The 14929-nt window shown below is 39.6% G+C and overlaps 1 protein-coding gene across 4 annotated transcripts in view; it reads right to left on the bottom strand.

Annotated features, from left to right (window-relative positions):
• Positions 1 to 14929, bottom strand: part of GABRR3 (gamma-aminobutyric acid type A receptor rho3 subunit) — a 39343-nt gene that overhangs the window by 13265 nt on the left and 11149 nt on the right. Inside the window, exons 3-4 of one of the 4 annotated variants that reach the window (XM_027888300.1) lie at positions 10700 to 11206; positions 5271 to 5383 (exon numbers count right to left, since the gene is read on the bottom strand). In XM_027888300.1, coding sequence (XP_027744101.1) covers positions 5271 to 5383; positions 10700 to 10827 — 241 coding nt within the window. In that variant the 5' untranslated portion in view covers positions 10828 to 11206. Of the gene's footprint in view, positions 1 to 5270; positions 5384 to 10699; positions 11617 to 14929 lie in introns of those variants that run through there. The other 3 variants (XM_027888302.1, XM_027888303.1, XM_027888299.1) reach the window with 3 other exon arrangements.

Here is a 14929-nt window from a genome sequence, read left to right as displayed (position 1 = left end):
GCCTTTGAGGATTACACAGCTGCTTCCAGTTCTTACCAGTAGGGATCTTGAACTATTTTAGAGGCATAATCCCTTGATTTGACTTGTAATTTTAATGGAGAGTTTGACCCTGCACAGAAAAGATGAAGATGCCTTGTGCATGGGAAAGGAAGATAAGATGTGTTTAGAGCTAGCAGGGCACAACAGAACATATTTAGGCACTGACAAAACCTGTGCTGGCTGGCTTGGAAATCCTTTGAGGGAATGCATCACTCAGTGTCAAAGCTCAAAACAAGACTCAGGACTCCAGAGCGCAAAGTTCAACTGGTTTATTAGTAAAACACAAGGCAGCACGTCAGAAAATGCTGCTTCTTTTGGAGAATTTGGATTTATACCTGATGTGAACATCGTTCACAAATGGCATTTGTAATATCATTTAAATACAAAGAATTTCTGTCAAATTATGTGAGGGGAACAGGAGGAGAGTGGAGCGACTCTCAACATAAAAAAAAAGTTTAACCATTTTCTGAACCAAGGTCAGTTGATCTAAAGCAAATCAAATTAAATGTCTACCATTAACATTCTTCAAACAAGAAAAGGAGGCACCCATAAATCATACCCCAGAATAGGACGAGTGATTTTCCAAGCCATCTGCCACATGTAGTGAGGAGAAGGCTTTCCTTAGTGACAACTGCTCAAAATGTGATGATGGCAGTCCTAATATTTCTTGGAATTTCAAAAATTATGGTTTCTTACATTATTCCAGTGTGGGAGGAGTTTCATTCAGTAATTCACCTCCTCTGGGTAGATATAAACTGAACACAGACCCAGAATTCAGTAGCAGCTTATGCTGATGATGGTTACATGCACACAAACCAAAGTATCACTTAGCCATGAACACACAGAGCGACATTTGATTCGTTGAAAGGAAACTTGCACTGCACTGGCAGCTCTTATAAAACTGTGAACAGTGGGGACAATGAATAGCATAAAAGAAATCAAAACTTGTGGCCAGAAGAAATGCAGTAAATGATTCTAAAGTGAATGAAATAAAAAGGGAAGAGTTACAATTGAATTTATTCCTGATTAGTGAAAATGCTAGAACTGTGAAACAGATTCCTCAATAAGAGTTTTCTCTTCTCTGTCTGGAGAAAGACCAAAGACTGTATTCATGATGCTTAATAAGAAAATACTGTTCAGTCCAGCATTCACCCCCAGGCAGTTATTCAACCACATCCCCTACCGCAGCCCTGACCTGTTACTGAAAGATCTCAGCTGCACGTATTTCCTTCCTATTCTGACTCTGGCAAAAAGTGTAAGGAGATAATAAAGACACTTCTCACTGCACATATATACAGCCCTGATCTTCTCTGTGTGCTCTTGAATTTTGTCATCTGGAGCACTTGCATATTGCTGTCAGTAACACACACACAACACCCCCATAAGATACGTACTGGCCTTACTCCTGCCTTTCTAGGAACATTTCTTTCTGTGATCAGCACCCAAGTCCACTAGAAACAGTAATAATTAGCTATCAGCAACAGGTTGCTGAGAACTGTGTTTTCTTCCTCCTTGGATTTGTTTTACCACAAGAGGGTGTTTTTAAAAAACATAATTTCAACAAGAATTGGAAAGATTCCTAAACCAGCCTCTGCATCTGCAACACATCTTTCTCCCTGGCACATTGAGAATTTCAGTCTCTGGCTGACCATCAAACAGCAGCAAAGTCACTTCTAAAAAAAAAGGTAACCAGACCAAAGCTGGGTTTTTTATTTCCCAGTTTGACAAAACTACGGATGGCAGAGAGGATTTTGTTATTAAATTGAGCAGCTTCAGTTGCTTCTGGCGAGTCACTAGAAATCATTATTTTAGAGGGATTAATGATTTCACAATGGAGGCTCCACAGATTTTCAAGATAATTACTCCTCAGCAAAAAAACAAAACCAAAACCAAAACCAACCAAACCAGCATTGTTTTTACAGTCTTTTATCTGCAAAATTCCTCGACGACCATGGAATTTTTTCAACAGACAGTACGTCAGGCCAAATTCCACAATACCCTTTTTAGAAGGGCTATTATGTAAAAAGGATACCCTTTTAGTATTTTTAGGACCAATTTCTACAGTATATAATGACTGGAATTCTATAGTAATTTTATAGTAGTCAGGTCTTTGAGCACACAGCAAGTTCCATAAAATAAATGCTGAATTTAGAAACACTAGCCACTGTATCCCAGTTGGTTTTGTAACTGTGTGGGGAAAAAAGTCCCCAAAGCCTACAGAAAGTTCCCAGTAGGAGACAGAGACCAGGAGAGGATTAAGACCTATGGGATTACTTTCTTCTAAAAAGGTTTGTGGACCTGTAGAGGAAGAAAACTGTATAGAAATGTAAACAAGCCCCAGGGAAGTGAATGTATGTGGATGTGTTTACTTTCCCCTGGCAATGATAGAAACAGGAGAATTACTGGCAATAATATTTTTGTCTTGGTACTGCTCTGTTTCTTTTTTATTTATGTGAGAAATGAAGGTAGACTGGTATTAGCAGTAGTCAACTGAAAAATCCATTGAAGTACTTTGGGTCACGGCAGAAGATGATACACAAACCATGACAAGATCTGCCTCTTAGCCTACTCATAGTCCTTTGCTTCTTTTGGTAGGACCTGTGCAGACACATAGCCCTACCAGGACTGGCAGGAATCATCATACCATCGCAGAAATCCTCACATTCCCACCTCATGGCCTTTGTCAGTGCCTCTGGAACCAGCAAGGCCCAAACAAAATTACTACGATGCTCACTGATGCAGTTGGTAAGGCTGTAAGAGCGAAGGAAAATTCCATGCTCCTAGTCCAATTCTAGTGGAATTACTCAGATCATTATTCTGGTCCACTTCTGTTTGCATCAGCAGGGGATCCATCTACTGGAGACTTCCAAACAATGCCAGATCATGACATTACACAGAAGGCAACAATCAAACAGCAACAAAAAATTCAGGAAAGGAAAAAAACACCAACACCACACCTCTTCCACCAACAACTGAAGAGCCTGGCTTAGGGAGTAAGTTAAGAAAGATACACTCACATAAATTACAGCAGATATGTTTCCATTTGGTCAAGAAAAAGGATTTCTTACCTCCACAGAGCAATAATAAACTGTAATGAGAAAGCAACCAGTCATGTGAGCAAAGTCACAATTAATCCTAGTAACACTGCAGTGAGTAGCAACAGTATCCAGCAGTTCCACATTCATTTCCCCCAGGTTCTTCCCTGTGCATGTTTGCTTAGTTTATAAATCATATAGAGCTGTGCTCTGTTTTTCATTTGTAACTTAATTACAGATACTAAAAACTCTAGGTCCTTTAATCTGCCTCATTTACATTGCATGTGTGGGGCTGAATGAAATCAAACTTTTAGATTTAAGAGTTCAGTGCACTGAGGAATCTCCAGCAGGTTCAAAACAGCATGAATTTTCCAGCTGTTTTTATTTTCCCAAACTGGTGCAAAGGAGGATTGACTGACTGAGGGAAAGGGGCACAATGGAGCCAGATTAACAAAATCTGTCATTCCAACTACCTAAAATACCCAGAAAATCCCAATAAGGCATAGGAGAGGGGGAAAACATTGCCCCTTTTCTAAAGGTGGAGAATAAATTCTTGTTTTCCATCCAACTTTTTTGACCTGATATTATTTTCCTCTGTTTTGAACTGATGAATCATGCTGAGCTGAATAAATCATGCAACGTGGCATGTGACACATACAAGCCCCTCATAAATCACAATGCTGAGATGCTTCGTTACCTCTGATGAAAACAAACCCAAAATTTCACCTGCTTTAAATACACAAAGCCAGAGTAAGTCCTTATGCAGTTCAGGGCTGTCATTGCTGTGGCAATGACATCTCTAATTTCAACTTCTCCTCTAGGTGAGTTTCCTTTTGCTGCACACTAAATCACCATCATTCTTCTGAGAAACCCATACCCTGCCTCTGCTGTCACAAAACAATTCTCAGTATATTATTCAGATTCAGGTTTCAGTTGTGATAAGAGCTGATGAGAGCAGCCTCTTGTGAAAACCAAACTGTTCTTTTTTACCGCAACATCACTAAAATCAATGGTAAAACAGGAACAATGGAGTACAGATTTGGGATTTCCTCACTGCCCATGGAAAATTACAACTGCTAGATCACAGGGTATTTTCTCAAAGCTTCTCTTATGTATGTACATCATAAGTATTGCTTTCTGGGATGATCCAGCAATGAAGTACATCTCAGACTTCTGCCTGCTTTGATGGAAATACTGCTTCCTTCCTGAGATGACACTTCCAAAAACCTAAATTCTTTTTTTGTGGCAAAGCAGGTGGCAAAAAGAAGAGGTCCAGACTAACAGACATTATGAGGTAATTTGAACTTCTGTTGCCAAGAAACATATTGTATCTCAACCATTCTTCAAAATCAGGCAAGATTTCTGATCTCTGACATGGCATAATTTCTATGGTAACAAGAAACACTTTTGCATGGTCGCAGTGTATCCAGAGAGGCTCTTCTTAACCCGTGTCTCCTGAAATATTTGTCAGGCCCAAGATCCCACCAGCTGGTGTCAACAGGAATAGCTCCACAGACTTCAGCCAGCCTTCCAGATTTATATTTGTCTACACAACTGATTATTGGTCCTCATATTTTATTTTGACTTCATAACCCAATGCAGTTCAGTATATTTTCATGAATCATGAAACAGAAATGGTGACGTAGAGGTTTGGACAAAGTTTAATATAGGGCAGCTTCCTCATTTCCCCTTTCATGAAGGAGAGTTAAAATTGAATCTAAACTGTGAATATCCCATTAAATACTCCCTTTATCCAGATACAATTTAGTTAAATGAAGAAATAATCATCATAGTGCCCATCAACACAGAAACAATGTGGTGATAAACTGAAGGCCTGTGGGTAGTTTTTTAATTCTGCACAGAGCAAAGAGATTTAGGAACTGATAGTTCATTTCAATCTCCCAAAACAAATCTGGTGACTAAGTAATTTGCTAATTGCTACTAGACAATACAGTTTACAGGGACACCTTAATCACTGTTCTCAAAGAATCCTACTCTAATAATATTTTATTTTGATTAGTTCTGTGAAGGAAAAAGTTTGACAAGGACAAACTTCTACTGATGCACTAAACACAGAAAAGTCCCCTTTGCCTTCAAGTATTTTCAGATTTCTTCTTCATTTATTTCCTGAAGTACAAAAGAGGTGCTCTGCCATTAAGTCTCATTCCAGAGAGAGGATAGATGTGTGCTGCTTACCTCCAAATCCAGGTCTCAGTGCAAAGTCATGGTCCTCTATGTGAAGCAGCTGCTCAGATTTAAGTGGCCGTACTTTGGTGCTGTCAAGTTTCCTCATTTTAATTTCTCGTTTGCTATGTTTTAAAAAAGAAAAAAAAAATCAAGAAACTTACTTTTTGTTTTCTGTCTGGCATTCAGATTGCTGGTTAAATGAAGTAGGGACCCAAAAATACCAGACAGCTGAATCTGGTGTGATAAGGGTAACAACTGTAATAATGAAGGCGGAGAAAGATATATTGGGAAAGGTTGGGAAATGAGGTATGAGGGTGCCCAGGTCCGTGAAGAATACCAATTATTTATAAGAAGCCTCAGGAAGAACATCATGATCTCCTTCTGTTCCCCTCAAAGATTGTATCTGTCATTATACAAGAGAACAGAGCTGTTTGAAAGAAAGTTATTATTCACATCAACACATGAAACCCAAACTTGGAAATAACATCACGTACCCATGACTTAACCATTTCATAATATTATCCGTATTAGAGAGACAATTATTGTTTTTATTATAAATGTGGGGTTTTTTCTAGGAATAATTTTTAAGAGGGTCAATAATTTTTAAGAGGGACTGAGAAATTATGACCCTGGATCAAGGGACTTGCAGGGGTAATGGCTTTAAACAGGAAGAAAGTAGGTTTAGATTTTAGGAAGAAATTCTTTGGCTGAGAGGTTTGTGAGGCCCTGGAACAGATTGCCTAGAAAAGCTACAGATGCTCTATCCCTGGAAGTGCTCAAGGCCATATTGGATGGGGTTTTGAGAAACCTGGTCTCGCAGGAGGTGTCCCTGCACATGGCAGGGGGGATTGGCACTATGTGATCTCAGGAATCAATGTTCTATAGTACACATTAGGATCATCTTTCTTATGGTGAGAATAGTGAAACATGGGAATGTATTGCTTGGACAGCTTTTGAGACTCTTTTCACTCAGGTTGTTTAAGAAGAGGTCAGACATTTCTTTGTAGGAATGGTTTAAATACAACTACTTTGCCACAGGCAAGGGATTCTCCCTAGACAAAACTTCTTTCATACTTTCTGTGATTCTCTGGGACTTTGCTGCCAGCAACTCCAATTATTACTTTAGACTGACTGATAGATATCTGTTCTGAAGATTGGCCCTGTAGTCAAACACTGTTTAAGGCACGGTATAGAATGCTTCAGGATAAGTTGTGGGCCTGTATTTACCTATTTTTCTCCTTTCCCCCCTTTTTTCTTGACAATGAAGCCCAAAAATTACTTTAAAATTACAAGAATGCTGAGGGGGCCAAGGGGCTACTCAGAACCATTGGGCTTGAACAAATTATTTTACCTTAGTACCCTTGAAGGTCTGTATCAGTGTTGGCTAAATCAAATGATCAGGGCAATCAGAAGGCCCATCAGGCATGTCAGACACAGCCTTAAGTTTTCCAAGTAGGAAAATCTCATGGATGCTAAAATGAAACACTGTCCTTCAGGGAATTAAAACCACCACAGAGCAAGCCTGTGTTTGAGTAGAATGGGCAGCAGGACTGAACACCTGCAATGGTCTGCAACAGGGAAATTCTGCTGCTTGGGAACCAGTGTAAGAGGAGACGATGAAACGCGCTCTGAATGCCGTGGCACAGCTCACACACTTTGGAAACAGTGGGTTATTTGTCAGCAGATGTGCCAGGAAAAAGGGCTGTTTGATGCTCCCCTGATTTCACTGGAAGAAGCAGTCTGGGCAGAAACCGCCAGGGTGGAAATGTTCTACTTAATAAGCCACTGAGAAGAGATGTTACAGGATTTTAGTATTCTTTCTATTTTCCTGAATGAGGACAAAATAAAAAGAAGTGCTGCCTCTATGAAAAGCATCTCTTGTGCCTACTTACTTGAACAGCTGATGTTTTATATATACAAATGGTGGAATTCTAGAATTATTTCTAGCTGCTATCAAAAGTGGTTTTTCAAGCCAGGCAACGTCTTGCAGGTGTCAGATAAACATGCTACATCTTCTCTTCAATACCTTCCTGTAAGCCTTTACAGTAAAGGAAAATAACATGCAGAGATACATGCTCATAGTACTTGGGATAAACTTCATGGACACTGGTAACATTCCATCTGTAAAGGTACCAAAACTTGAAAAAATTTCATTAAAATTTCTAAGGTAATTAAAGCATAAAAAACTTCTGCTTCACATTTTTTCTCCTATTGACTGCTTCTCACAACATAGGGCTAAGAAGCGTTCTCCAGCAGATACTCCTTTAACATCAGCATCTGGGCTCTCAAAGAGCAGTTACTCACTGCCTACAAAACCACAGCAACTAATTCGGAAGTATTTAAAAATGGACAAAGATGTGTCAGGCTTTTAAAGGTAAATTTAGCTGCTCCTGCCTAACCTTGATTACCATTAGCAAATGAAAGGTCAAAGGTCTGCTCCAGGGTACTTGGATCACTTTTGTTTAAAGCATTTAATCATTTAATGCCACCAGTGTAGTTCCATAGCCCATGGCATTCATGGCACTGAAGTGGTTACTATCCTAGCTGGTTGTCTTCTACATAACCAGGTTATCAGAAGTTTATGCTGGTTCAGGGAGCAATGGGACAAGTTCACAGAAAAGAAATCCACTGAAGAACACTAAATCTACAGAAGTTACATCCAACACAGGATGTATCCGAAGGAAATTTGGTGACCTGACACAGCTGGGAGTACTAGGCAGAAATACTTTGTTTGCCCTGTCCTTATTCTTCCAAACTTGTGCTTACAAACCCTTGTTATAAACTCAGTGCAGTACATGGACCTTTGGTAAGATCCTATATGACTGTTCTTCCGTTTTAGTAGGGAAAAAATACCTTGTTAAAAAATATCTTGTGAAAATAGATAAGTTTATGAAAAGAATAATATTAAGGACCCTTTTATAAAAAGAATACCCTAGATTTCATGGCCATAAGTTTCTTTCCAGTGCTGTGTCCCCAAGATACTCTATCTACTACTAAATCAAAGGTATCCAAAAGATAGAAGTTACAGAAATCTTACTCCCAGAAGAGTCTGTGGGGTTACACAACAGCGTGATCTCTTAAATGTTTTAACAAACTGACCAAGTCTTGAAGACCAGACAAATGTATTAATCAAAGTTATCTAGTTTTCTCTCACACACATAAAAATGCATTTCTAAGTGTTCAGTAACATCAGCAACATACAAATGTCAAAAGGCCAATATTTTGACAATCAAATGTTTTATTCTTTGCTGTAGGAAATGGACCATGAGAATAATCGCTTTCTCATGTACTTTTGGTTAATGCTTTAAAATCTTCTTTACAGGAGAATGCAGACAAATAGCTTTGGAGGGAGAATTGGGTTACTCTATTAAAACAGTGGAACTTGTAGGTTAAGTAATATTTTCACATGGGGTTCTTTTTAAAAGGCCACCCATTTAAACACGACCATCTGTCAGCTGTGTCCCTAATAACCCTCGTGCTGGCTGATTTTTCCCCAGAAAGAATAAGAGGCTGGTGGAATTCAGACCCTGTTGCAATGAAGATAATTCTTACTTTAGAACAAAAACAGAGAATGAAACAAAGAGAAATTAAACACATTTGGACCCTTTGCAGAAAAAGGCTGGATTTGCAGCTGATAAGCTTTGGGATCCTGTGTGGCTCGGATTCTGCAGGTTTCTTCCCAGTTTGAAATCCTTGAGACCTTGGAAGTGGAATATGTGAGATGCAAAGCATGCCTTGTGTAAAGAAAACTGCAGTCCAGGCATTTCTCCTTGTTTCTATTCTCGCTTTTCTGTTAACACCACGCCTGTCACAGGATCGTCACATGGATCCATTTATATGAATTAGTAAAGATCTGTGGAGGTGGAGAGGACACTGTGCTAGTGTTGGTACTGCTGTCCTGTGGCAAGAGTATGTTCAGCAAGATGCCTTAAAATCTGTTATCTCCTACCACCAGGTTTCTTTCCTGCTTTGTGATTTTTTATATTAGTGATGGAGCGACTGCTCTCAGCTACTGCAGAACAGGATAAATGTAAACAGGAGCATATGCTTTCCTTTTAACACAGACAAAATGTATCAGCTGGGCTTAAAACAGACCCTCCTTGCCACTACCATCAGCAATAACAAGGCATTTTATGCTGGTTCCATTTGATTTTTAACTGCTTCCTGAGACAACCAAAGCACCAGATTAAACCTTATGTTGATATCAGGGCTAGTTCTGTTTATTTTCCTTTGTTATTACAAATAATTTTGCACCAGCGTCCACTCACAAAAGTTGTCAGTGAGTTTGAAACAATCTGCTGAATAACCATGCTTTGCATGAGCTTTTGGCTTAGACCAAACTTGAACCTATACCTTCAAAAAGAAACCCAGAGGTACCGAGTGATGCAACATCTCTAGGCACCTCTAGCCTTGCATGGCTTAAACATGATTTTATCAAGACATAAAGGGTTTCAGAGATATCTCCCTGATGGATTATCACATAAGAAGTGGTACAGGAGGTACAAAGCATGCAACTTCAGGAAAGAAAAACCAACTTGAACACATCAGAGGAGTCCACTTATATTCCTTTTCTTCAATATGTGATACTGTACAAATAAACTATGAGCTCTCCTGTTCATTTAGTAGGGGGTCAAGCACACTGAAAAATCTTGCAGTTGTATCCCTTCTCCTCCCTTAAATGGAGATACTTATTCCCAACAAAGAGAAATTTTCCTTGGATCATCACTGGTCGTCATTGCTCTGTTCACATACTATTAGATTAACCTGGAAACATGTTGAGAGACCTCACAGGGCAGACGTGAAATTGCATTTGGGGGCAAAAAGCACTAACACTTTGCACAGAAACTCACATGTAAAAACTTCTGTACCATTATTCATTTCCAACCAGCTACTTGATTGGAAAAAGCACAGAGACATTTTATACTTCAATGTATAAAAGTACAAGAATATTCCAGAAAGGGAACGCACTGTGCCATCACTGTAAATAAGCTATAATTCACCTCATGTAGTGCAATAAAAATGTCTTCTGTATCTTTACAGTGTAGCTACTCTGCTGCTTAGGTAATGGAAGTCACTTGATAACATGAAAGCACTTTGGAAGGCATTTCTTCTTATTTTAATGGGAAATACTTGCTACATCAGTAATAGTCTGGTGTCACACCAGTAGCCTTATATCACACAAGATAAAAGAACTGGGTGTGAGTGGGCATATACCTGCATATATATATGAAGGAGTCATGAAATCACTATATGAAATGTCTGGCTATGAAAAATTAATAGTTCACCATTTCTGTTTTGAGAACACTCTATCAATACTATGTGTTACTATAAATCCAGAAGCAGCAAAACAGGACAGTGAACAAAAACAGAACATTGACAGTTTTCTGACATCATGAAGTTCACCAGAGGAGCATTGACAGATAAAGTATGTTGCTTACCTGGTATGTTTTCTTGAGAAAGATAATTGCTGCCGACGATGAAGGTGGTGGTGCTGACTGTGAGAGCTGTGTAGTGTTGCTGTTGACCACAGGCAGGTGAGGAACAGAAGTTTCATGACCAGGACCATCTCTTCTGAGAGAGAAATGCACCTGATCACCCACTCCACTTTGCTGACTTCTTCTTTACAGTGTTTTTACTGTTTAGAAAGAGCATAGCTTACAAAAGATGCATGGAAAGCAAGGCATCACTGAACAGAAAACAAAGGGGCATCCCAGTCCTGACGTCCTTGCCGAGTTCCCCTCATACTTTGGTAAATCATAAATATTTCCTCAGCTCTATATCCCTGCAGCATCTGCTGTCAAAACAGAAGCACTTGGTTCTCAGAAATGTGGTAGGTCCAGTAGTTTGTTTGGCCAGGCTGCAGTCTGACCCATTGCTTCCACTCTTTCAGCACAAGCGTGTTTTTAAATTCTCCATCACCCGCTCAGTAACCTCTTCCACATCGCCTGTGCAGGCGAAGTGATGTCAAACATTTAATCCCCCTTAAATCCCACACAAAACCATAAAAAAATCTGCCTTAATGACAAAGGTCTCTAAATTAATCTTACTTTATGTATATGTGTGTCTATCTGCACAAAATAATTTTCTACGCAGATCAAAGCTCTTCTGTTAACAGGCTACATTGCGCTGTCTTCCCAGCCGTTAACATCAGTCTCTGTGATCCACAAGCATTTTTTCCACATGCAGAACTACTTTTGGACAAAGCAATATCACAGAACAAGTTCCAAACTAAAAATGAAGTCTTGTTTCAATATTGCTTCCTTTTTTTTCTTTTTCCCCTGAGCTCTTCAGCTCTTTAATCTATGCTAAATAGAGGTATATGTGTGTCTAAGATCTACTATCCTTCCACCAATCCGCATTTAGCCTGCCTTGATTATTCAACAGCAGGTTGATTGCAAAACATTTTATTAACACAGTGTTGCTTAAGCAATGAATTGTGCAGGCCAGCTACAAAAGATGGTGAGCCTTCTTGTGGGCTTAAAACTGGGAAGTGCTGGGGACACATCTCCCTAGATGTCAAATTTATCCTTCTCAAGCCATCAGCAAGTTTAGTTGTTATCACAGTTGACAGTGTATGTTTATTTTTCTTTATTTAGATAAGCAGAGATTTGAGACTGAAGGTTTGGAAAATGAAAAAACCCAACCTCTGTCTCACAGATAGAGGAGTACTTGGGGTCTCCCAGCAGTAGGCTTCTTCCTAAGACAAATAGAGGAATAGAACCAAGCCAAACACTGTGTCTGCTGAGACTGCTAACTCAGCCACCCTGTGACAATAATTCTGTGATGTGGGCATCTGCCTCCTCAGGAGTTCCCTGAGGTTTCCAGCTAACTTCATCTGAGACAAGAAATAATTCCCAGACTATATTATTTTCATGTGGGCGTTATGAATTGACAGCTCATTTCCACTGGTTTTTCCATTTGCAGTTGAACAGCCTGTGACCAGAAAAAACAGTCCTTTTCCAACCATCCATAAAACTTGAACAGTGTTAGACTGAATTTGGTAGCCTAGATCAAAGACTTTCAACCCCATTATCTATCTCATTCAACTGTTCATAGTTTAATCCTTTCCTGTTCAGCAAACTTAGGGAAGATCATTTACAGCCTGACCTAGGGATAGTCAGACAGTGCTTCCAACAGATCTCATGTATTCCCAGGATAGAGTTTCTACACAAGGTAAGCACAACCTGTAGTTAATAATGTCTTTAACAGACTTTTGATCATTATTGTTATAAGTTACTTCTTTCCTTGAATTTTGAAGACGGCAAAAATACCTGCAGAACAAAGAAATATAGCAAGAGATTTTTTATTGCAGTGCTGGTTACCCATTTCCAGCACTGGGTGCACCTCTGGAGCGCACACATTGTTTGAAAACCACGCTTTTTGTAGTCTTTCGATATCAGTTGTTGAATATTCATTCATTGTCCGTTTGTTGCCTTAAAAGGTAATTTCCCTGCTTTGGAGGTGGGTGTTACCTTTTGGCTGGTTGTAACTTATCTCCCCTGGGCTCGTACAGGGGGGTCTTGCATCATCCCCACGCTGCAAGGCATGGAGGGCCTCTCTTTGTATCCACATGGCACAGAGGAATACATTTTTATTTATAATTTGTTCCCTGTTCCCAGCCGCAAAAGATTCCCTGGTGTTAGGTCCAGACAGGACCCTTCACCTTACAGACTCCACGGTACGCCTAGAAGTTAGTAAATATACAGAAATAGTTCTTTTGTTAGTACCCCCTTTTTATTTTAATTTGCTTGGAATAAAACCGGTGCCTTTACTTATCACAATTATCATTTGAATGGAAAAGGGAAAATAAACAATAACTCTAATGAGAATTTATTCCAGGTGGCGATAATATGAGTTCCTAACCCAGTTTGGTTAAGTTCCATAGTCTCACCCAACCTACATATATCAAAGTATCAGACCACTGATTAAATTACATATCATAAAAAACCCAAGAGCCTTTGGATCCTATTCTTTCCCCACCCAAGCACAGGTCCAACAGTAGCAGCATATGAAATAAAAAGCAAACTACACTGCAGGCTGTGTGATAATCTTACCACATTTCTGCACATCCAGCTACCTGCACATTCATTAGTGTTAACTCATTTCCAAAATTTTTCCTCAACCAGAGAAGAATAACAACACTTACATGCTTCCTTCTCCTCTAATTCTGATCATTCACAATGTTTCCAGATACTTTGAAGACAGCCATGTTTTAGAAGTTATTATCCTTAGCTGAAACAAGTAGCTGTTATCCTCACTAAGCAGGAGATATGGAACAGGGAAAGAGAGGATGTTCTGGGTGCTGAGGTTATCCTCCAAGATCTCAGAAGGCATCTGTGGTTAGACCAGGTCACACTATTGCAGAAATTTTGTGTACTGACCTCCAGGAAGTCAAAAGAGTGCATTAAAAACAAGTAAGAAAAATTGCTTTGTATATGTATTTCCCAGCTGGAAAAGGGAGTGCTTAGAACTTCTGCTCCAGAAATATGGCAAAGACAGGCTTTGCAGAATGGCCAAGCTACATATAGATGTCACTCCCTCCAGAAGTCGGGAGTCTTTAGCAGAGGAAGAGGCAATCAGTTGCTGTTTTCATTCAGCTCTCGGCACCCTGCTGTTTTATTACCCTCGGCTGTAGCAAGAACACTGGTGCTGAAAAGACTGCTCCATGGATTTCCAAAACATGCTGAATGCTCCTTTGACTGCCTCTGCTAAACCAGCTTTACTAAAAAAAAGAAAGGTCTTGGGGTGCATTGACATGTTCCACACCTTCACGAAACTGATGCCATAAATATACCTTGAGGGGTCTTGCCTAAACATACTGAAAATCTAAGCACTACTCCTCTGTCCTTGACTGTGGCATATTTCCAGAAACTGTCTGGCCCAGACATGTGGAGTCTTCAGGAGGGATTCCTGAAGAGGGAAATGGAAAACACTTCCACTGACTAACGGGAATATCAGTGGGAGCAACTCACTGTCACCCACGGCAACGGGGTTTCTTCATGCTAGAGCTGTTTTCATTTCCTCTGGGCAAGGGAGCATTACACAGAGAAGATTAAAATATCATTATAAATTGCCATTAAGAAAACAGGTTAATCTCCTAGGCATTTGTCAGTAATAAATTCTAAAAAGATCCATCTTTACAGAAGAATAAAGACAAGGTAATATACTTTGCTTGTGCTGCGTAAGTCGTTGATTGGTTCTTGCGTTCAAACACAAAGCATTTTCTCTTTGCTATCAGTAAAATATTTCTTTGAAATTATCCCTTCTCTGCAGCCCATGAAGAGTTTGCAATGCTTATCTTTCCGGGACAAGACCATAGTGTATTCCCACAAAGTAAGCTAGTTTGCCATATGTATGGCCTCAAAACTGTGCTTCAATCCAAAAAGCAATATACACTGCATGAGATTTTTTTCCCTTATTTCCTTGGTAGTCTTGTTATAGTCAAAAGACCAGATATATTTTTAAAATATATTAGAAATTTATTAAAAGCAAATAAGCAAAACAGCGCGCTGGGAAACCAGGGGAAACTCCTGTTCCACCAATGGTCTGTGCGCCAAAAAATGTGCACTGGTCTTTAATATGTGCCATTATCCCCTCCCCTGTAGGCGCTTAGATGATAGCGGCAGGTCCCGGATGAGGGCAGGAAGGCGACAGACTTCTCTCCACAC

Source organism: Empidonax traillii, unplaced genomic scaffold (assembly GCF_003031625.1).
Source record: "Empidonax traillii isolate 1590-97213 ecotype Southwest subspecies unplaced genomic scaffold, ASM303162v1 scaffold236:size2090792, whole genome shotgun sequence".
NCBI classification, from domain to species: domain Eukaryota; kingdom Metazoa; phylum Chordata; class Aves; order Passeriformes; family Tyrannidae; genus Empidonax; species Empidonax traillii.
Note: the sequence above shows the minus strand (reverse complement) of the source record. Positions and strands in the feature narration are given on the sequence as shown.